The sequence below is a fragment of the Carettochelys insculpta genome, chromosome 3 (genome assembly GCF_033958435.1).
Source record: "Carettochelys insculpta isolate YL-2023 chromosome 3, ASM3395843v1, whole genome shotgun sequence".
NCBI classification, from domain to species: domain Eukaryota; kingdom Metazoa; phylum Chordata; order Testudines; family Carettochelyidae; genus Carettochelys; species Carettochelys insculpta.
The window spans coordinates 13,856,351-13,879,784 of NC_134139.1; the positions used below are offsets into that span (position 1 = coordinate 13,856,351).

General features: G+C 41.4%; 1 protein-coding gene across 3 annotated transcripts in view; it reads right to left on the minus strand.

Annotated features, from left to right (window-relative positions):
• Nucleotides 1-3,015: 3,015 nt before the first annotated feature.
• Nucleotides 3,016-23,434, minus strand: part of TASP1 (taspase 1) — a 167,344-nt gene continuing 146,925 nt past the window's right edge. For all 3 annotated transcript variants that reach the window (XM_074989366.1, XM_074989365.1, XM_074989363.1), the window contains one exon: nucleotides 3,016-4,611. In XM_074989366.1, coding sequence (XP_074845467.1) covers nucleotides 4,519-4,611 — 93 coding nt within the window. In that variant the 3' untranslated portion in view covers nucleotides 3,016-4,518. The remainder of the gene's footprint in view (nucleotides 4,612-23,434) is intronic.

Consider the following 23,434-nt stretch of genomic DNA (forward strand, 5'->3'; position numbering starts at 1 on the left):
AAATCTCTCAGCCTCTCCTCATAGGTCATGTGCTCCAGCCCCTTAATCATTTTCATTGCCCTCTGCTGAACCTGGTCCAGCACATCCACATCCTTTCTATACGGAGGGGGGGGGCCCAAAACTGGATGCAATACTCCAGATGTAGCCTCAGCAGTGCCAAATAGAGGGGAACAACAACTTCTCTAGATCTGCTTGAAATGTTCCTCCTAATGCATCCCAACATGCCATTGGCCTTTTTGACTACAAGGGCACACTGTTTACTCATACGCAGCCTTTCATCCACCGTAATCGGTTATTATTCATAATCTCTAGGTCCCTTTCCACTGTACTGCTGCTTAGCCAGTCGGTCCCCAACCTATAACAATGCTTGAGATTCTTCTGTCCCAAGTGCAGGACTCTACATTTCTCCTTGTTGAACCACATCAGATTTCTTTTGGCACAATCCTCCAATTTAACCAGGTCACTCTGGATCGTATCTCTACCCTCCAATGTATCTACCTCTCCCCCTAGCTTGGTGTCATCCACAAACTTACTGAGGGTGCAATCCAGTCCCTTATCCAGGTCATCAATAAACATGTTGAACAATACTGGCCCCAGAATTGAGCCTTGGGGCACTCCACTTGAAACTGACCGCCATCCAGGTATTGAGCCATTGACCACTACCCATTGGGCCCAACCATCAATAAGTGCATGGTGGCAGTAGTGGTAGCCACAGCAGTGGCTCCAGTGAGTCGCTGGCATTGAATTAGAATGGGGGATAGGGGGGTGCCTGGCTCTGGGGAAGTGGGGGCATTTATTGAGAGGCAGAGGCTGGGAATGCCTGGCACTGGGGAAGCCTGGCTCTTGGAGAGTGGGAGGGCATTTATTTAGAGAGAGTGGAGGAGCCAGGAGTGCAAATAATGTGGTGAATATGGAAATATGACAACCACAAGCACAGCGGTCTTTGAATTCCTATTGGACACCACTGCTTTAGATATATATAACTTAAAACATGTGTCCCAGATGAAGACCATAAGAGAGCATATTTACAGTAAAATATTCAAAACATAGGAAATACAAAAATGAAGGTTGAGTGTTCAGCTGTGATACCTGAAGGCTCCAGTATCAATATTTCTTCATAGTTTAAAGAAAAATAGGTGGAAGGAACATAAGTAATCTCCTCAGGACAGGCCCAAGCCTGCCAAGGTCAGCTGGCGTTTATCTACATCATGTGTAAAACACAGTATAGATTTAAGAAGCGTAAGTCAGCTGAATGGCATTTAAGGCTAAGGTCTTGATCCACCAATGCACTTGGGTAACTTTAAGCACAAATAGTCTAAATTGCTCTTAATAGGACTAACCAGAAGCATAAGTGCTCTGCTGGATAGTGGGAGGGGGTGCTTATACATTGTCACATATACACCATAAAAATGTTGTTTTAAAAAACCCATAAGGTATATTAACCATTTCCTACATCCTTGCCAGCTGTCCGGTCTCCTCATCCCTCCAAGATGTATTTTCTGGAAATGTTTTTTAGCTCTCAGTTTAGCTCAATACAAGGCCATTACAACTTTATTTAAACAGATAAAAACAGAGTAGGAAGGGAGCAAAGGGACAGGAAAGTGAAGGCTAGATAAATAAGTTTCTGAAACTCAGCTGCTGCCTTGTATCCAATTTTGAGACCTATACAGAGCCACATATATATTGTATATCAATCTAAGTACTTTCGTTAATTTGAGGCACATGTTTAGCATAAACGTTCAAAACCAGCCAAACACAGTGCTGCATCTGTTTACAGTTCGAAAATATTCTTCATACCCATAAGTGTCATATATTTTGAAATGAACACAAGTTCTGTAGAAGATGGAGCCCTCAGAGAAATGCTGATTCAGCACGTGTGTCACTGCTTACTGGCTCCATGTGATCCCTTCATAGGTGTTAATTTCTGCTGCCATTGATTCCACAAGGGATTAAGAAAGGGTTGTTTCCTTTTTGTCTTGATAGCAAAATATTTGCCCATATCTGCTCATCTTCCACCTTTATTTCTGAAGCATCCCCTACTGGTCTCCCTGGGATCATGATCGCCCCCTCCAAATCTACCCCAAAATATGATGCTAAAATTATCTTCCTCATCTAATCACACCATCTCACTTTCAGCTTTGAACCTTTCCACCTCTTCTCCCAGCTATCCAGAGCAAGCTTACATTTCTAGTCCTCTCCTTCAATGCCCTGAATAGCTCTAGCCTACAACTGGATAACATTCACATTATCCTATTTAGTCCTCTTCTTGGGGAAGCCTATATGGCAATTAGAAACCCACGCCTGGCCCATATCAAGTGGTTTGGGCTAAGGGGCTGTTTAATTAGAATGTCAAACTTTTTAAAATGCAATTTAAGTTTTACTGCAACTTCAGGTTCTCGGCAACAGCTAAATGACTCTTAAAACTAAACAGGAAACTAAACAGGGAATCATATATATTTTTCTTTTTTTTTTTAAAGATAAAATATTCCGAAAGCAATATTCCCCAATCAGTAAGATGCATATAAAAATATACATCAAAAAGAGCTTAATTCAACATCTTATTTTAATGTAATCCTTTTAAAGGACAGGAACAGTTACTCTTTGAAGAGAAACAGTATAGTTTACCACAATACAAACCCAAAGGAGCACAGAAGCAGCTTATTTGTTTTCATCACATCCCTTCCTGGTCCCTTCGTTGAAATAATATTAGTCTAATGAGAGGTAAATCAGCTGTCAAAAGCAGACATAACCATGACAACCAGAATATAATGGACTCTCACCAAATATGCAGATGAACTGGAAGGATGGAGTGGCTGCTTCTCTCTCAAGTTATAATGCTCAGGAAGCAGCAGGGAGCAATGTGTGTGCATTGTGTGGGGTGAGGGTGAAGAAGAAACAAGATTTTACAGTGGTGAGATTTTCTATAATTGCCCAAAAAACACCACACAAACATAAAATACAGGTTGGAAATAATTCTATATTAATTCATGTCAGAAATCCTTATAGATCTGTGTCTGTACATCTGTCACAATGCAAAAATTATCCCTGAATGTGCAGTGAAATTACCTTCAAAATGAATCAGGCCATTTTTTTAAAAATATATTTATTACGAATTTTTTCCATAAAACGTTGATATCATCAATGCAACCATTTAATGAGAATCAAATATTTCTGTGATAAGCAGGCACAATACAAAAAAAGAGATGAGTACAATGCCGGGTAAACTGTATTTTACTTGACAATATATTTATCCTGTACTTCTGGAAAAAAGTAACGAATATATTCTGTTACCAAATTTGAACAGAAAAGAAGATAAACCTCCCACTGTTTCTCTTTGGCCTATCCACAGGATATTGAACACAAGTTGCTCATGACAAAAATCTTACGTTGTCATCATTGCCAACAGCAAGAAGGCTGTTGAATGGATGTTTGAAATGTAGAAATGTATCTTCAGAACTCAATGATTTGCTAAAATATCAGAACTGGTGTCCAAAGATAACTGACTATTTATACTTACAAGGCAGATGCCTAAATAGTTAAATGAATATGTAGCTCTTTAGCATGCGTAGGGAAAATACTACAGTAAATTTATGCATAATTCATACACATTACATACAGTAACATACACACATGCTGTAAATGAACTTTGAGGAAGTCACTTTTTCAAGAGGAATGCCGCTATCAAGTCTCTCAATAATAATACACATCTTAGCATTCAGTAATATGTTTATTTCTGTACTTTTTTCTTAAAATATATATTTAAACAAGAAACAAAGAATAGTATTGAATCTTTCCATAAACTCTTGTTTTCTTATTTACATGGTAATATTCCATTATACACAAAGTAAAGACTGCATTACGGTACATTATCTTTATATAGCATTTTTTGTTATACATATAGCTTGAAGCTATGTAACATATTAGCTTGGAAAGAGAGATACAACTTATATTATAAGACTATTTAAAACAATTCTGGCCATAATTTTGCTCTATATTGTTTCACTGAAACCATTCTTTGTCAAGAAAAATGCCCCACTTAGGGGATGAAGCAGCAGTGTTTTAAGTCACCACTGGATCCATTTAAACTTAAAAGAAATGTGCAAACCACAATCACTTTTGCATTACTACACAACCACCTCTGAAGCCTGTTACTTTTTAATATAGAACATGAATGTCAGTTACTACCACATCTTTAAATTACTTTTTTTCTGCACTTTCAGGGTATTATTTTTTGAATGGTAAACAATGAAAATGTAAATGCAACATTTATTATATGTTATCTTCACCTGCACAACTAAGAAGGGTTCTGATTTGTTTGGGAGAAAACGAGCATGTACACACCCATTCCACCCAGAATGAGTATAAACAACAGCAGCACATATCTCAAGTTATGGTGCACGTGGTTGCAATAAGGAGTGTAAAATGAGAATAAAATTCCCAACATCTGTTAAAACACAAAAGAGCTTATTGTACAAAATGTCATTCACATTCTCTACATTGAGCTGAGGAGTGAGTTGTTCAGTTTGCCGGGGTCTCCAGCCGACAGACCCCTCCTTCGATTGCCACTGACTGACCTGCCACTGCTCCTGGAGGAAGTCTTGAAATGTGAGTCTGTGGAAAAATTGTGAGAACTTTAGCAACTGTGAAAAAAGAGAAAAACTGAAAAGTAGGTGGAATGGCTGGACATGAAGACATCTTAAAAAGCCCACTGAATGTTTAGCTTGCCAGTATGAACATATATACGTGCAAATTACAACACAGGTGCAAAAGCAACAGTTAGTATAAAGAGGACATTAATAGGAGAGTACATGGTAGATGTATGCAAAATAATAAACAGCACAGAGCAGGTGAATTGGGTGCTGCAGTTTACTTACTGACTAAGACGGGGTGGCTAACCTGTAGCTCTTTATGCAATTAAATGTGGCTCCTTCTTGGAGCTGTGCACCAGGCGTGCTGTCCACCACTGTGGCATGTGTCCCAGGGCTTGGTGAGAGAAGTGCATGGCAGCAGCTCCAGTGAGTCACCAGCAGGGAGTTTGAGTGGGGGACTGGGGGTGGCGATCTCTGGGGGAATGGGAAGATATTGGATTAGAGCCAGAGGACAGGGGGTGCCTGGCTCTGGAGGAGTTGGAGGGCATTGGGTTAGAGTTCTGGGGGTGGCTGGGAGTACCTGGTTCTGGGGAAAGGGAGGGGAATTGGGTTAGAGTGGGGAGCTGATACTGCCTGGTTCCGAGGGACAGGAAGGGCACTGAGTTGCATATTATATATTTATTTTTATCTATCTGTCTACAAAATGAATAAACAAATATATAATACGTGGTTCTTTGCACTCTACCCATGGCTCTTCTTCCCAAACTGGTTGGCCACCCCTTGCCTAAGTGGACAAATCAACTCCAATAACATTGACACAAAGTTAAAACTGACCAAAGGAAAACATTTTTGCTGTTTTTTCACAATATGGAATTTAAACATGCAGCTCTATGCCAGAAGATATTATTAATGACCAAAGCTTAGAGGATTAAAAAAAAGGGTTAAGACTCAATATAAATAAATAAATACACACAGTTACATTAGCGAACAGAAAATGTGCATGGGACAAACTCATGCTTCAGAGCTTAAAGCCTACTCTAACTGATGAAAAAGTTAGGATGAAACTTCTCCAACATGCACTTTTTCAGAAAAAAAATAGTTAAATTGCAAAAATGTTTGAAAAAAATTATGGACATGATAGTATTTTAGCAGGAAAGAGCAAAACATCCATCTAATACACAAAGGGATTGTATCACATGTCAGATTGCTAGATGGATTTAATATATTATTTTCTCTTTACATTGTGGTAATGAACAACAATCCTAGTCATACAGGATGACTCCAACCCTACCACACCGAGCTACTTATTACTGGTTGAAAAACTGCACTAAAGAACACCCAAGTACACTTTCCATCTATTACTTTTCAACTTTAGTAATTGCCAAAAGTTATCAAAGTGACATTGTACAACTGCGAATGGAGGAACAGGTGGCACAACACACCATTAAGTTGTGCTCCAACTATGAAAAAAACAGGGTTTGGTGCAGGAGAGGAGGGTGTCGCTAACAGCTTTCTACAACCATTATGTTCACCCGTGAGGCCGACTGCGGTCTCCAAGGCAAGGTGGGAGGGGTGGCCCAGCTCCACGCCTCAGTAAAGGGTCGGGCCAAGGGTGGAAGGGCAGGGCCTTGGGCAGTCAGCCCTTAGTGCTGCCCAGACCATAGCACTGGGGCTCCCTTCCCCCCGCCTCAGAGCCACGCAGAGCTCAGCAGCTCCGCCGCAGCACTTCCAGGAGGACCGGGAACTCTGAGCACTGCTGCTGCCAAAGCAGCACTGGCGGAGGCCAGAGTTCTTGGCCCCTTTGAAATGCTGGACCCCAGGGCAGCTATCCCTGTTGCCCCACCCCTTTGCCAGCCTGATGCTCACCCATCAACTCTGAGAGCTGCTGTTTAGATTCTGCTGCAACTTAAAATGCTAGTGAGATTTTACTTCCCAGACTTCTGTGCAGCATGGTACTGAGTACAAGGCAATGACCAACAGCTCTGCAACAGTCCTCTTGATTGCAGCTCTTGCTTATGGCACTTCCTAGATTCCATCCACCTCCTTTTTGAGGGAAGCATGCATGCGCTACACTCCTGACTGCACTCAGTTCTGTAAACATTCTGGCTACGTCTACACTAGCACACTACGTCGAAGTAGCCTATTTTGACGTAAGAGCATCGAAATAGGCTACTTCGATGCATATCGTCTACACGTCCTCAGGGCTGGTGCCATCAACGTTCAACGTCGAAGTAGCAACAGAGAACGTCAAAAGGAGCCGCCCTGTAAGGAACTGTGGAGTGTCCACACACACAAGCACTCCCCTTTGAAATAAGGGGCCAGCAAAGCCCCAAGCTGCTCCCTTAAAGGGCCCCTTCCAGGCACACACAGCCTGCATGGCACGAGATCCACAGAGCCAACAACCGGATGCAGACCCCGTGCATGCAGCATGGACCTCCAGCTGCTGCAGAAGGCAGAAGCCCTGGGCTAAGGGCTGCTGCACGCGGTGACCATAGAGCCCCGCAGGGACTGGACAGAGCATCTCTCAACCCCTCAGCTGATGGCTGCCATGGAGGACCCCGCTATTTCGATGCAGTGGGACACGGATCGTCTACACATGCCCTACTTTGACGCTGAACGTTGAAGTAGAGCACTATTCCCATCTTTGGATAAGGAACAGCAATTTCAATGTCTCGCCACTTAACGTCAATTTCAACGTCGAAATAGCACATGGTGCGTGTAGACGCGACGTGTACTATTTCAACGTTGTGCCAGCTACTTCGAAGTAGTCAGCTAGTGTAGACGCACCCTCTCTAATGTGCTCCTCCATGTCACATGGGAGATGGGAACCAGTTACTGTGATGTCATAGGCATCCTGGGGGGAGGTCAGAGACAGCATGTGGGATATCGCTGCTGGGGAAAAGAGGAGGCAAGCTGGATGGTTTGGCAGGTGTCCCCAGTTTGCTTAGTGGGAGACGAGCGGTGTCAAGCTGTGAGTCGATGAGCATTGGAGAAATGTATTTGTATTTGACAATTTTTGAAAGAAAATTGAGGAAAAGGGACAAAATTGCACATATACTTAAAACACTTCCAACGCAGAATTGATCTGAATGGGGCTGGGGAGCAGAGGCTGCTGCTTACCTGAAGGGAAGTAGGCATGGCCACTGTTTGGATAAAGTCAATTTTCTGCAAGACTGCTTTAGCAAGACAGTAACAAAAAGTACAGATCTGAAGCTAAAGTGTTCTTCAACATTGTGAGTGCTGTTTTGTTCCCAGATGTGCACATAAGAACATAAGAACATAAGAATGGCCATACTGGGTCAGACCAAAGGTCCATCAAGCCCAGCATCCCATCTGCCGACGGTGGCCAATGCCAGGTGCCCCAGAGAAGGAGAACAGAAGACAAGTGATTTATCTCCTGCCATCCATCTCCTGCCCTTGTTATGAAGGCTAGGGCACCATACTTTATCCCTGGCTAATAGCCATTTATGGACCTGACCTGCAAAAATTTATCAAGCTCTTTTTTAAACCCTAATAGAGTCCTGGCCTTCACAGCCTCCTCGGGCAAGGAGTTCCACAGGTTGACTGTGCGCTGTGTGAAGAAAAATTTCCTTTTATTAGTTTTGAACCTACTACCCATCAATTTCATTTGGTGTCCCCTAGTTCTTGTATTACGCTTAGTTATTTGTATCCACAGTCATGTCCGTTTAAAAAACTAACTGCCCTGTATATAACAGGGTTCAAAAAGTAACAGAGAGGTAGCCGTGTTAGTCTGTACTCCAACAGAACAAAACAGCAGAAATGTAGCACTTTAAAGACTAACAAAATGATTTATTCGGTGATGAGCCTTTGTGGGACAGACCCACTGCTTAGCTATACCTTGACGAGGATAATCCTTGACAGGATTATGGATGTTGCCGGACAAGAGAGCCCTGCATCAGACAGAGTTAACCCGCATTATGACTGCTACATCCTGACAGGTTAACCTAGTGAATTGAGTGCACTTACTGTTCCACATCAATAAGGTGAAACCTCCTTACAGGAGGATGGCATTCTCTTCCTTTACTCTTCTTTGGTCCACATCTCTGTTCAGGCCCTTCCGCCCTCTTCTTTCTCCAATCACAGATCTCTGATTAGCTGCATGATTGGCATTTCCACACTTCCTCAATTTCCACCTGGCACACCTCCCTTTGTCCTTTCCAGTAAGCAAGGTCAAGTAATTGGTCAAGGTATAGCTAAGCAGAGGGCCTGTCCCACGAAAGCTCATCACCAAATAAATCATTTTGTTAGTCTTTAAAGTGCTACATTTCTGCTACTTCATTTTGTTAGGGTTCAAAAAAGAACTAGATAAGCTTATGAAAGACGGTCCATCAACACCTAGTGGCCAGGAACAGCTGGGATGGTGCCCTTAGCCTCTCTTTGGCAGGAACTGGGAACAGATGACGGGATGGGCCACTTGATGATTACTTGTTCTGTTTGTTCCTTCTGGGGCACCAGGCATCGGCCACTGTTAGAAGACAGGATTCTGGGCTGGAAGGACCTTTGGTCAGACCCAATATAGCTGTTCTTACGTATGTACATGGGAAGGGTGTGTGAAAGGGTGAGGAGTGCAGGCTCCAGTTGGTGCTTACTTCAAGGGCTACCAAGAAGTAGTGACAGGCCACTTTGATTCCTAGGAGTATGCATGGCCAGAAGACTTTGTGCACAGCTCGCTCACAGGAGCTACCCAACCCCCACCCCCTACTCCTACTGGCTGTGGTTCCTGGTCAATGAGAGCTGAAGAGCTGGTGCTAAGAGCGTGATCAGCAAACATAGACCCCTAGTTGTGCTGTGCCTAGGAGCCAGAGGGAAATTCTGGTCACTTCCCAAGGGCTGCATGGAGCTGGATAGGGAGACGGCCAGAATTTTAACAGCCCAGTCAGTGGTGCTGAGCAGAGCTGCTAGGGTCCCTTTTTTGACTGAGTGTTCTGGCCAGAAATCAGATACCTAGTAACCCAATGAATCGGAGGTAGACTGAGATAGCCTATCAACACAGTACATGCCTCACTCTTCCTGTTGGAAATATGCAGATTAAAATATTAACTCCTTGGGAATCATTTAATTTGCTGTCCCCCTGGAAACGAAATCCATTGGTTGAGGTTGGAAGGGCAATAAAGAAGCACAGCTCCCAAAGCAAAGGCTGTTATGTGGACCAGGCAGAAACATAGCTGTCCTTGACCTTGATGGGTTCAAAGTACCAAATCTCATGTATAATCAAAGAGAAGGCACGAACACTACATGAACTATTTTTGTAGGAAACTGAAGCTTGCACTAGTGATTTTATTTATTTATTAATAACTACCTATATCCTGTCTATAAAAGGTAGCATCTGTTATTACTGGGTTGTGAACTATTCCTTTTAAAATCCAACCCAAAAGATGGTCTGAAGAAGTGGGTCTGTCCCACGAAAGCTCACCTAATAAACTATTTTGCTAGTCTTTAAAGTGCTACTTGACTGCTTTTTGTTTTGAACCCAAAAGATAGTCTTTCTGGCTTGGAATAATTGTTAATTATTAAAAGACCATTACAGGAATTCTTCTTTTGGATCAACGGTGTCTGTTCAAATCTGAATTACTTGGTTTTAGAATAATTTTTTAAACTACATATTTTATGCCAAGAGTATTGTTATTTGTGCCTCATTTGATAAAGTATTCTAACATGACTTGAAAAGTGAAATGTACTAGCTAACGTAATAAGCATTTACTAAAGTCTTAAAAGGAAAAAAGCAGTTTAAATGCTCTCCAAAATGATGTCACTTTTTTTTTTTAAAAAAACACACAAAAGTAATAGTTCTTGTCAATGGATTAGACCACTTTTCATTAAAGCCATAAACACAATGTGAAATGAACACGAGTAAGCCAGAAGTGAAACAGTGCTTCATGAGAAAGAGACAGGGCTCATCACACACTGCAAACTGGCATATAGTGTAAGCTAGGACAGTGCATAACGACAACATTTTCAGGACTTGTGCAAATCTAGTGAGTGCCTTGCTTATTTTTCAGATAATTTATCATATAGGGAAAGTGTGTTTTCGTTCCAATTTTTTGTTTCTAGAATCATCATTCTGCTACCCAGTGTATTTTTGAGAGCTAGAACAGTGTCATTAACAACAAATGAAGAATAAAATCACTCAATTTCATTTGCATTCTCCCTTATTACTGATTAGAGAAAAAAAAAACTGTCTCTTCAATGTACTGAATACAAATCATTAGAATTGTAAGTAGACCTTGAGTTGACTTGAAAATCAAGAGAACTCCAACAAGAAAGCTTTAAAATGAACATAGCAACTCTAGACTATTTTTACATTTTAAGCAATTGTTTAAATCTCTCTCCATTAAGTGAACTCCTAACATAGCTGATAGCCTTGTTTGGCTAGTTTAAAAAGACAAATCATAATCTTATCATCCAATGATGATTTGGGACTCAAAATATTAGATAACCCAGATTAGTGAGGTTTATATACCAAACTCAAAAATATACCGAAACTCAAGATTTTCACTATCCTATGTGTTATAAAAGCAGAACCAGATGTACTCATACTTACATTCCACTGTAACTATCTGCTGCAATTATAAATATGTAATGTTTAATGCAGAGGAAAACAGTGCATATAAAAACAAGCCCAAATATACTTGCCTGTTCCTAAAGTGTGGAACATATCTTGTGTCAATGTCGACTTTAATGATCACTCACATTCAAAGAGCTGGAAGGGACCATCAGAAGTCATTGGATCCAGTCCTCTGCACTCACAGCAGGACCTATCACCATCCTTGACAGATGTTTTTTCAATCTAACATGCCCCAGACCCTTGAAGGCTCCCTAAAGGATTGAGCTCACAACCCTGGATTACAAGGCCAATGCTCTAACCACTGAACTATCTCCCACCCCACTCCCAAAGTCAACATCAATATGGAAATGCATCATCCTCTGAGCCATGCAAGTTCTGCTTTTGCCTAGTTGAAACAAATGGTCTTTGAGAACAGGGGCATCTATCCCAAGACAAAGCTCCTTGTATACCATGCAGCAGTTGTTCCAACGCTACTGTAAGCATGTGAACCCTGGACAACATACAAGCATCATTTCATGGCACTTCATCATCATCATCAATGCTGCCTCAGGAGAATCCTAACTATCTCTTGGGTGGATAGGTGCACAAACACTAGCAACCAGGAAGAATCAAACATGGCCACCATTGACACCATTATGATTCATCAACCACTTCGTTGGACGGTCACGTGGCTCGGCTGTCTGATCAGCACCTCTCAAAACAGATTCCGTTTTCCGAGTTGGAGGAAGGAATGTTGGAAGCCAGTAGAAGTGATATAAGGACATGTTGAAGGCACATGAAAAAATGCAGCATTGGTGTCAACATTTTGGAGACCCTTGTCCAAGACCATCCACAGTTGAGAATGTTAATCCATGAGAAGGAGGCACAATTGAAGACGTTCTGCTACAGTGCAGGTGAGGACAGGTGGAGAAGAAAAAACTCCCCCGCACCCCTCCGACAGCTACTAACACCTGCCCCTTCTGTGATAAGATCTGCAGCTCCAGAATCGGGCTGACTAGTTGACTCACAAATTGAAGGGTGTCATGAAGATGTCCTACTCATTACCAAGTGACCACCACGAAGAAGAAAGGAGGATCATCTTGTCTGAAACAAGTACACAATATTGACCAGAAATGTAAATAAGGGGCCAAATTCAACATGCAGAATTTGCCCAAAGCCCAACAAGCATTCCAGCTGGATTCAGAATTTCATCATGCAGTGGAATTTCACTCCAGCTACATTTAAACTGGAGCAAGATTTAGCAGGACTAATACAAAGCAGGCAGCTGCACAATCACACGTGTGTTTCAATCATTTAAGGTATGTCTTAGCTCTGCTATGTGGACAGTTCTAGTTATATCTTAACACAAAATCAAATCCACAGTTTAAGGAACAGCTTGTCAGTAGGTGGACAGCAGGCCAAACCTGGATCACCTGATGCTTTTGAATGGACCTCAAAATCTTAAAATGAATTATTAGTAGTACTATTATTTTTGTGCTGTTTTCTCTAGAGTCTGGATCTGGGCTTTGACTTCATTAAGAAATTTGGACTTCATCAAATAATAATTTATTACCCCAGTCAAAGGCATGGTGATCCAAAGTGGAAAGCCTCCTACATTTCCATCTTTAAAAGCAAAAGAATTGAATATAAAAACCTTGTGGTCCATTTCCAGATCCCAGAACACAGTATTTTCCTGGGGTTCAAATAAATCTGGAAGCTGAAGCTAGGTAAAAATTCAAACTGGAAATACGACACATACTTTTAACTGTGAGAGTACTTAACCATGCAACTGATTTATCAAGGGTCTTTGGAGCGTCTCCATCACTACCAATTTTTAAATCAAGCCTGGATTTTTATAGTTAAAAAGAATTTGTTTTAGGGGAGTCCTATGGCTTATGGTATACAGGAGATCAGACTAGATGATCATAGTGATCCTATTTGGCTTAGGAATCAATAAATCTCTGTTCTATTCAGAAAATATTGTAACCTGTATTTTAGCTTAGGATGATGGTCCTTTCAAACTAAGCTAGAGTGCTGAGCAGAAATTTGGGTGTTCTAGTACATGCACAAAGTTGTTTTCTAGCAAGAATCATAGAAGTCTTCTTCAGTCAAATCCTACATACCTGAGTGCTAATTTAAAAGATGAGCGTGACCTATACGTTTCCTATTTCATGCGTGTAAAACAGCTACTCTGTAGTATGACTAAATAACTAAATATAAGATTACTCAGTAAAATATCTCCACTAATTTCAAATTAGGATTATAATTAAAACATACATCTCTTTCTCCAGTGAAGATTGGTTAGGGGTGTAGAAGAATGGTTACTTTTAAATGTCCAGGGAGGTTAAAGTGTTCCCCTATAGGTTTGTGTGTATCCCAGTTCCTCATGTTGGATTTATGTCTATTCATGCTTCGGCACAGAGACAGTCCAGTTTGTCCAATGTACATGGCAGACAGGCATTGCTGGCACATGATGGTATATACCACATTAGTGGATGTGCAGATGTATGAGCCTCTGATGGTGTGGCTAATGTGGTTAGGTCCAGTAATGGCGTCACTAGTACAGATATGTGGACAGAGTTCACAATGGAGTTTGTTGCATGGATAGGTTCCTGAGTTAGTGTTTCTGCAGCTTCTTCTACAAAAGGATTTTACCACAAGATTACAGGGGAAGACATCTGAATTGGAATTCATTTGCAAATTCGACACATTTAAATTAGGCCTTACGAGAGATCTCAATTATCTAATACGTTACAAGGACAATTTCCCCACCTTTAATATTGGTGGCAATGACCCACGTCTCACTTAATTTACTTTGCTTCGTCTACTGCTCCAACTAGTGATGGGTACCCCTTTTTCTGTCCTCCTTTCCCCCAATCCCTCTCTGCTATATAAACTCTGGATTCTAGCTTTCTACTCCAAAAATCTGAAGAAGTGGGGCTTACCCCTGAAAGCTCATTACCTAATACATTTGTTAGTTTTAAGGTGCTATAGGACTGCTCGTTATTGGAGAAGATAGAGACTAACATGGCTACCCGTTTGAGACTTTTTTACTGAAGCGTCCTACATTAAAACTCAACACCGCTTACTGTAATCTGTACTTGTCAAACACATTACTTCAGACATTTTAAGGGTGATAACTGTTAAATTTAGTAAAAATGTCTAGCATTTTAATAGCAGTAATGAACTATAAATCTGACATTTTGCCTCTGTTTGTTCCATTGCCCATCATATTTTTCAGAGAGATTCTTTTTGTATTGAAGCTACATCACTTCTTGTAGACAGTCACAGCAGCCAGCATTCACTGTACATACAGTAGCACATAATTCCATACCCCCTACCTATTCAATTTTCCTATGCCTTGGGCAGCAACAGAAACCCTATCAATTAGAAAATGGAAAGAATGACACACAGTAGTTTAATATTAAAACCAGCCCCACAATAAGATTTACAAATTCATGTCACAAGCTCTGGGCAAGGGACAGGTTTTAAATTGGCAGTTGATTTCAGAATACAAAAGCGAGAATTAGAGTGATTTTAAATGATCAAGTTGGTCGAAAAATCTAACTCCTACAAAATCAAATTATAGTGTATCAAGGATGTTGAGAACCCAGCACTTCAGGTTCTCAACATCTTGCAACTATGTTCAGTTTACTATTGCAAATTAAATTAAGGAAATTAAAAACATTTATCAATCATGCCTTGATAAAAATGTTAATTTTAAAAGGAAAAATGCTAAATGGGCAAAAATGTAACTTTATTTGTTGGCTATTTTAAACATCTGAGGAAAATAACTAACAGAAGACAGAGTATATTCACCAGATGTGTCTTCTCAAAGAGTTTGGCCTTCTAGCTATCTATTCCAATTGCTGAAACAGATTTCACCTCCAAAATAAGAACACTATTGAATGTAACTAGTTGTAAATGTGATAATCAGTGAATGGAGTAAACCAGTTCAAATCTTTTATACATCCTTCCACCAATGCCCTCGTCTTTACTTCACATATAACTTGTTTGTTTTCACTTTGAAGGCCCTTTACATCCTAACCTCATCCCTACTTGTTTCATTCAGTATCAAGAGGTCATAGACTCATAGAAGACATGGGTTGGAAGAGACCTCAGGGGGCCACCTAGTCCTAGCCCCCTGCTCAAAGCTGGACCAACTCCGAATACATCATTCCAGTCCGGGCTTTGTCAAACTGAGCCTTGAAAACCTCTACGGATGGACTTCCCATTATCTCCCTAGTTAACCCATTGTTGTCTCTGTATACCAGGAAGTAGGATCACAGCAAAGAAGAGTTTTAAGGAGGGATCTGGAGGACAAGTAAGTGGCTTTGTGGAAGTGCTCCACCACCTCCCTTGTGAAATAGGGTGGATTTTTTTGTTTGTTTTCTAATATCCAGGCTAGACCGCCACCATCCATCCTTCTGTCATCCACCGCCACTGAGAACAACCTAGTTCCATCCTCTTTGGAACCCCTCTTCAGGTAGTTGAAGGCTGCTATCAAACCCAACCCTCACTCCCCTCTCCTGAGGACTAAAAAGCCCAGTTTCCTCAGTCTCTCAGAAACCATCAACCCCAGCCTCTAATAATTTTCATTGCCATTGGTTGGGCTCTCTCCAATTTGTCCACATTCCATCTGTAGTTTGGGGCCCAAAACTGGATGCAGTGCTCCAGGTGGAGCCTCACCAGTGTCTGTTAGAGGTAAATAATCATTTTTCTCAATTTTTTGGCAATGCTCATACTTATGCATCCCAATATGCTGTTAGCCTTCCTGGCACCAAAGACATACTGTTGACTCACATGCAACTTCTGGTCTACTGTAATCCCTAGATCTTTTTCTACAGAACTGACACTTAACCAGTCAGTTCCCAGCATATAGCAGTGCATGGGATTCTTCCATCCTAAGTGTAGGATGCTGCACTTGTCCTTGTTGAAGCTCATCAGATTTCATTTGGGCCAGTCCTCCAATTTGGATGGGTCTCTCTGGACTCTGCCCTTCCTTCAACTAGGTCTACCTCTTCCCCATCTTAGTGAGGTACAAGCCAACTCATCATCCAGATCATTAATGAAGATGCTGAGCAAAACCGGCTCCAGGACCAATCCTTAAGGCACTCCACTTATTACTAGCTGTGAACTGGACACTGAGCTACCAATTGAGCCTATTGATTGAGCCTATTAATCTAGCCAACTTCCCATTCACTTTGTAGTCCATTCGTCCAATCTATACTCCTTTAACTTGCTAGCAAGAATACTGTGGAAGACTATATTAAAAGCTTTAATAAAGTTGAGATATATAATGTCCACAGGTTTCCCCCATATCCACACAGCCAGTTACTTCATCAAAGAAGGCTATCAGCTTGGTCATGCATGATTTACCTTTGGTGACTTCATGCTGACTCTTCCTGATCATCTTCCTCTCCTTCAAGTGGTTCAAAATGGATTCCTTGAGAATCCCCTCTACGATGTTTCCAGGGACGAAGGTGAGGCGAACCAGTCTGTAGTCCCCCAATTCACCTTCCATTTTTTAAAGCTGGGCACTATATTCATGTTTTACCAACTGTCCCAGACCATCCCCAATCACCAGGACTTTTCAAAGGTAATGACCAATGGCTCTGTAATCACATCAACCAACTCCCTCAGCTCCGTTGGACACATCTATCTGCTGCCACAGACTTGTGCATGTCATCCCCTGCATCTGCTCAGCCTCTGACGTCGACCTCCACCATCCAATTGCTAAACCTTCACACAAACACAATTTGTGTTTTCTCCCATACTGCCCTTTCACTTTAGAGGAAATTGCCACAAAATTCCACAAAGCCACTTGTCCTCCAGATCCCTCCTTAAAACTCTTCTTTGCTGTGATGCCTACTTCCTGGTATACAGAGACAACAATTTATCAAATCGACCAACATTGTCTCATTGTTTCGTCATGTTTTTGGCAGTGTTTAGAGCATAAGTTACTGAGGGAAAGGGTTATCTTTTTGTTCTGTGTTTATTCAGAGCCTCATAAAATATGGTCTTGATCTATGGCTAAGGCTTCTAGGGGCTACAATAAAAATAATAAATATTGATCTAGTTCAGCTTTCCACATGCAAAGAAAGGGACTGCAGTGATACAACAGAAGAAATTAAAACCTAAATCAACAAGGCCCACTAGAAATGAATAATGAGAACTAAGGAATTCTCTTCCTGAATACCAGTTCCCATATAGAATTTTTCTACAACAAGCTACCACAATTAACACGTACCATCCCCTCCTTCATCCTAATGCGAACCCACAACTACTTCCTGCAGGCTCCAAAGCCATTTCTCAACATTGCATTAAGTCTCTTCTACATGCCTATTTTGATCTTACTTCAAATGAAACAAGATGGGAATAAAGCACCCATTTAGGGCCCCAGCAAAGCTGAAAAGCAGAAACAGCAGGGACAATTGCAGTGTTAAAAGCAGTTGAGTTAGAACCCAAAACAGCCACTTCGGTGAAGAGATGGTTTCCTCTCCACCAGCCCTCTCTCATCCTCTTCAAAAACATATTTTTAACAAAAGGTAAATAAACCTGAAAGAATTCAATGGAAAATAACAGTAGTTACAAGGGTAATGAATTACTAACTTTTACTTAAAGCTCTTCTCATAAGCCAACTGTAAGAAGGCAGTTTCAGTTGAACTCCTTTAAGCCTAGAACTGGGAAATGTCCATCCTGAAAGCATTACATGCCAATGCATAACTCAGACCAGGTAGACAGAGTTTTTGTTTGTTTCTGTTTTTTAAACTGATTTAACTATTTCAGGTATAACTTGTTTTCGTTGGTTTGCTTTTTGAACCAAAATATTTAAACTGGTACAACCACTAATTTTTATGCAGTTATACTGATATAGGACACTTTTATACCCATCTATATGGGTAGACAAATTCATGGAGGTTAGGTCCACTTATGGCTATTAGCCAGGATGGGTAAGGAATGGTGTCCCTAACTTCTGTCGGCAGACAGGATACCGGGCTGGATGAACCTTTGGTCTGACCCAGTATGGCCGTTCTTATGTTCTTAACAAGAATGTAAAGGTGTATGAACCTTACTATTCCTACAGGAGTGTCCCATCTGGCTGAACCTAAGTTACACTTGAACCTGTACAATCTCACAACTCTGGAAACCTGGGCATGCCAGACGAAAGGAATTTTCAGGACAGAGAGGCTGCTGTGAGGTCTGGGAGTAAGGGGGAATGGGGGGGGGGCAATTGCCTGGCACCTCACTCCTGGGGACACCTATGGCTCCACACCGCCCCACCGCTCCCAAGCACCACCCCCTCACTGCTATAGGAGGGGCATGGAAATGGTTCAGATGCTGCATTACCATTCCCCGATGGAGGTGGTGGGGGGAGCACCAACCCACAGAGCTGCTTTCTCCTCTATATCATGGGTGTTCCCAAATTAGGGATACAAGGAATGCAGAGGTTCAAGTGTACTCTGACCCCTGCGTAAAACAGTTGTTATAATGAGCTACAAGAAAGACTGGAATTTACTCAACTGTCCAAATTACTTACTCACCTATAATATGGATTACTTCACTAACTGACAAATCAGGCAGCTCTTACTCAGATATCAAGTACCATCAACTGGAGTTTACCTAAGACAGACATGTGGATGTAGGCATGGATAGTTATTCTTACAGAAGAGAGTAACGTAGCAAGAGTCCATCTGAACCAGGGAACATTTACAAAAAGGACATGTATTAGAATGGATGCAGGCATATGTCTCCACCCATGAAGTTTGATATTTAATAATTCATCTGAAATAACATTCAGTAATAATTTCTTAAATAATGATACTATAATTTGTTGAGCTGTACATACCAAATAGTCCAGAGATTCTATTGGGTTGTTGAGGAAATAGATGAACCAAACTAAATTGTTTGCTAGAACAAAAATATGCCTAGACCCCAAAGCTGCTTTCTATTCTGCAAACCGTAGCTAATGTGTGTTTGGGGACATTTGAACCAAAGTTCTGCAATTCCCTCCTCCCTTTTAAAATAAGCAATTAATAATTCTGCAACCACTGTGGAAGACTGTATTCTTTTTGTTTCAAAAGTTCATTTTTTTCCTCTCTTCAGAAGCAAATGTCTGATTACAAACATCTAACTTGGGTTACAAAAATGCTTCTTTAAAAATTATGGAAGATAATTGTCCTGAATATGAAAGAACTATTTTGAATCTCATAGTAACATATAAAGATTACTCTATCGTTTGACTGAAGTTGCTGATAGCCACGCGAGCAGTGATCATGACCCAAGTACATTCAACATGAGCAGAGAACAATACCAAAATAGTTGGTACTTCAAAACAGTTCATTTCCCAAAGTGTGAAAAATCTGGAGCTAAACTGATGGGGAAGAAAAGTTTAGAGTGAAAAATATGAATGAAAATTGGGAGTCCTTTATGAAAAGTTTGTTAGATGGTCAAAAGACCACAATTCTAGAATCAAGGAGGACATAAAACAGGCTAAAATTGCATCCTGGTTTGGTGGCAAAGTAAAGACCATGGTTAGTAAATATAAAATTAGAAATTAGACACATTTTTAACAGTGAGGGAGATTAACTATTGGAAAAAATAACTAAAAGAAGAGGGCATCCGCCATCTCTTCAAATCAAGACTAGATGCCTTGCTGGAAGGTCTAATTTAACCCAACACACGTTTTGTGGCTCAGTATTGGTGACATCCTAATGCCGATGACATACAGGAGGTCACACTAAGTGATCTCAGGCTAGAAGACATCCTTAAGTTATTAATCTATAAAAACATATAATTATACTTTTAACATTAGTGTGCTCCTTTTACAACTCTTAGGTTGTGTCTACACTAGCTCCCTACTGCAAAGGGAGCATGGTAAGTAGGGTGTCGGGAGACTATTAATGAAGTGCTGCGGTGCATATGCCAGCACTTCATTAAGCTAATTCTCCCCCGCCGGAACTTTGAAGTGTTAAACTTCAAAGTGCCGACTCGTGTCTAGCCACAGCTAACCCGATGGTGCTTCGAAGTGTCTGGGCAACTTCAAAGTCCCTTTACTCCTCAAAATTTGAAGTACCAGCGGGTGAGCCGCAGCTAGACGCGAGCCGGCACTTCAAAGTTTAACACTTCAAAGTTGCCCTGGGTGAGAATTAGCTTAATGAAGTGCTGCATATGCAGCACAGCACTTCATTAATAATCTCCCACACCCTATTTACCATGCTCCCTTCAAAGTAGGGAGCTAGTGTAGACAAGCCCTTAGTATCTTATCATATTATAAGAGGTTACTATCAATGAACTTGCTCTACTAGGTACACTGCCTATGAATTCCTAGACCATTAACAGCCAACCTTTGGCTGACCATGATGAGAACTGCTTGACTTCAGGACGTATTTTAATCCAAGATTAGCGAAGGCTGCAAAACACTAAGAGAAACAGGAAAGAAAGTCAATTTTCTGCTACCCCTATGACTATTTCACTATACATGGAGATCCAGTACTTCCATATCACTAATACAATCATTCTTTTACAACAGCCAGACAATGTCAAAACTGCCAAACATTTACTCTTTTAAAGAAAAAAAAATGTATTTTGCAATATTGTTTTATTTCAAGCCTGGTTTTCCTTCTGTGACTTTGCCTTACTTGCAATACAACAAAATTCCAGCCTTTATGACAGAAGATTATTTTTTGATCAATAGAAGTCGGCAGCCAAAGCATTTGTGGTTTTTCTCTGGAAAGCATTTGCAGCCACAGGCTCAAAGGAGGAAGAAAGGGAGAGGGATTAACTTTCTTCAATGAAGGTCAAAAACATAATTTAAAAGCAAACCAAGAGAAGCAGCTGCGTCTGTCAGCCCAATCAAGACTACCAGCTGGAGAATTTACCAGCAATATGAAAACAATGTACACCAGATGTCAAACGACGCAACTGCGAGTAAGAAAACATCTCTTGGTATGGCACTGTTATGCTAGTGCTTGTTACCAACTAGATTATATCTTAAATACCAAAGGCTTCAGTAGGCCACCACCAACTAGGACCAAAACACTACATCACAATTAGCTCTAAGAGTCTTACTGTGTGAAATATAACCAGTTTTTATTTCTAATACAACAATTTAACATACCACTTCTTTTAAACGACCATATTTCAGGATCAAAATTGTAACGAATGAATCAAGTTACACATTCACTAATGCAGTACGCTGGGGCATCTACAGCCGGGCTTGTTCTAGCTTCACTAACTTGAGTCTGAGAAACTAGATTCTTTTAAAATAGAAATCTAAAGTGAGAACTCAGTGACACTTCACTTTTTTCCAGTAGATTATCCAAAGAAATGAGGAAAATGTGCTGTCAAAAAGCGTGTACCATTGACCACTGTGCCAGTAATCACTGTAACCAGCTGCTTTTCCTCCTTCTCTCAGGCTACTGTCTACATTATGAGTGAAGAGGTGTGACTCCCTTGCTCGTGTACGCTCACTCATGGTAGCTGTCACTGATTCATGTGGGCATGTAATTGGCACAGGTCTCATGTACCTTCACTGCTGGTGCTGCTGCTGTGACTACGCTGCTAATTATACTCAGGCTAGCTCAATGTGAGCTGGCAAGAGTATGTGTATGTGCCACGGGACTACCAACCCTGGGCTATAGTAAAATAGCTTCTATTGGTATCCTTATCTGTCCAGTTCTTCATACCCATTCCTTAGGTAAGCACATCTATGATCATGATCAGAGGGGTAGCTGAGTTAGTCTGTATCTTCAAAAACAACAAGAAGTCCTGTGGCACCTTAAAGATTAACAGATATTTTGGAGCATAAGCTTTCATGGGCAAAGACCCCCTTTGTCAGATGCATGAGAGGGGGTTCCAGAGAAGGGTTTAAACACGTGGGCTTATGAAAAGGAAGGAGTACCAGTCAAGAGGAGGAACAGAGTTGACAAGGTCAATTCATTCACAGAGGATGTGGCCCATTATCAGCAGTTAATGTAGAGTTGTGAACACCAAGAGAGGAGCAATCAGGTCAATTCAATCAAGGAGGATGTGGCCCATTATCAGTAGCTAATGTGGAGGTGTGAACATCTTATAAGTCTGCAAGGTGCCGCAGGACTTCTTGTTGTCTATGACCATGGTTTCAGATGCCACATTTATGCTAATTACTTGTAAATTTACCTCAGATAGAAATGCAGGACTGCACCGAAGGGTGAAATTGCTCTCCTTGATGTCCCGCTAATTAAACATAGCAAAAAGCAAATATCTTTCTGAACCCTCTCCTCCCCTCTTCTAACACTGCTGACAACTGAATGACACTGACCACTCAGGCTCACAACTCTTAGCATAACCTTTCTCACTTCTGCCCAAAGCATCCAGGTGGCTCTCATCAAATCCTCTCATCTTTCAATCTCTAAAACCAATCCAGCCCTGGGCACCAAGTTCCTTCTTTAGTTTGGCGTTTCCACACCCAATTTGTGCTCACCCCCAAGTTCCGATTCTACACAGCTCTGCTCCTGCCTGCATCTCCTCTTGAGGGTATCTTTTTACACTCTCTGCTCTGCACACCCTTCTCTCCAGGAGGCTGCATTTGCCTCTCACAACTTGTCTTCTTCCCACCATCTCATCATGCCTGTAAACAGCTCGTCTCATCCTTGGCATGCCACTCCTACATGGCGTATCCCTTTCTTCTGTTTCACATTCCATCTCTGCACTCAGATGCAGTTTGTTCTTCTCGTCTCAGATCCAAATATGTTGGAAAAAAGCAAAATCTTAAATTAAAAAATCCAAGAACCTGCAAGCTGGTCCAAAATCTTTATCATGAAGTCTCTAGGAATAAGCTTGGATCGTTTGTGTTCTCCCCTCTCCTCCTATTTCCCATCTGTCCTGGAGTATTTCAGCTTTTTATATATCACCTGCCTAAGAACTTGTCGCCACACAAAAGCTGTAGCATCTGACTACACCGGTATAGTCAAACAATCCAGTCCACCTAGGATTACTACAACCACACTGATCAGTCATGCAAGTGGGCTGGTATGGTCCAGTATGCTGTACCAGCAAGTTATTTTTAGCCAGTATGGCATACCACATAGACTCCCTGTTGGCCATTCCCAAACCCTCCACTATCTGCTGTGTGCCTGTTTACAGGGCTGGGATCTGGTGGGCAGGGCAGGGAGTGCTACATCAACTGAAGAAGCTGCCGGCATCCTGTTCCTTTCCCTCTCCCCCTCTCAATGGGGAAAGGAACAAAATTCCCAGCCACACCTGCAGTTTCTCCATGGCGCTCTGCTGGGAGGCGCAG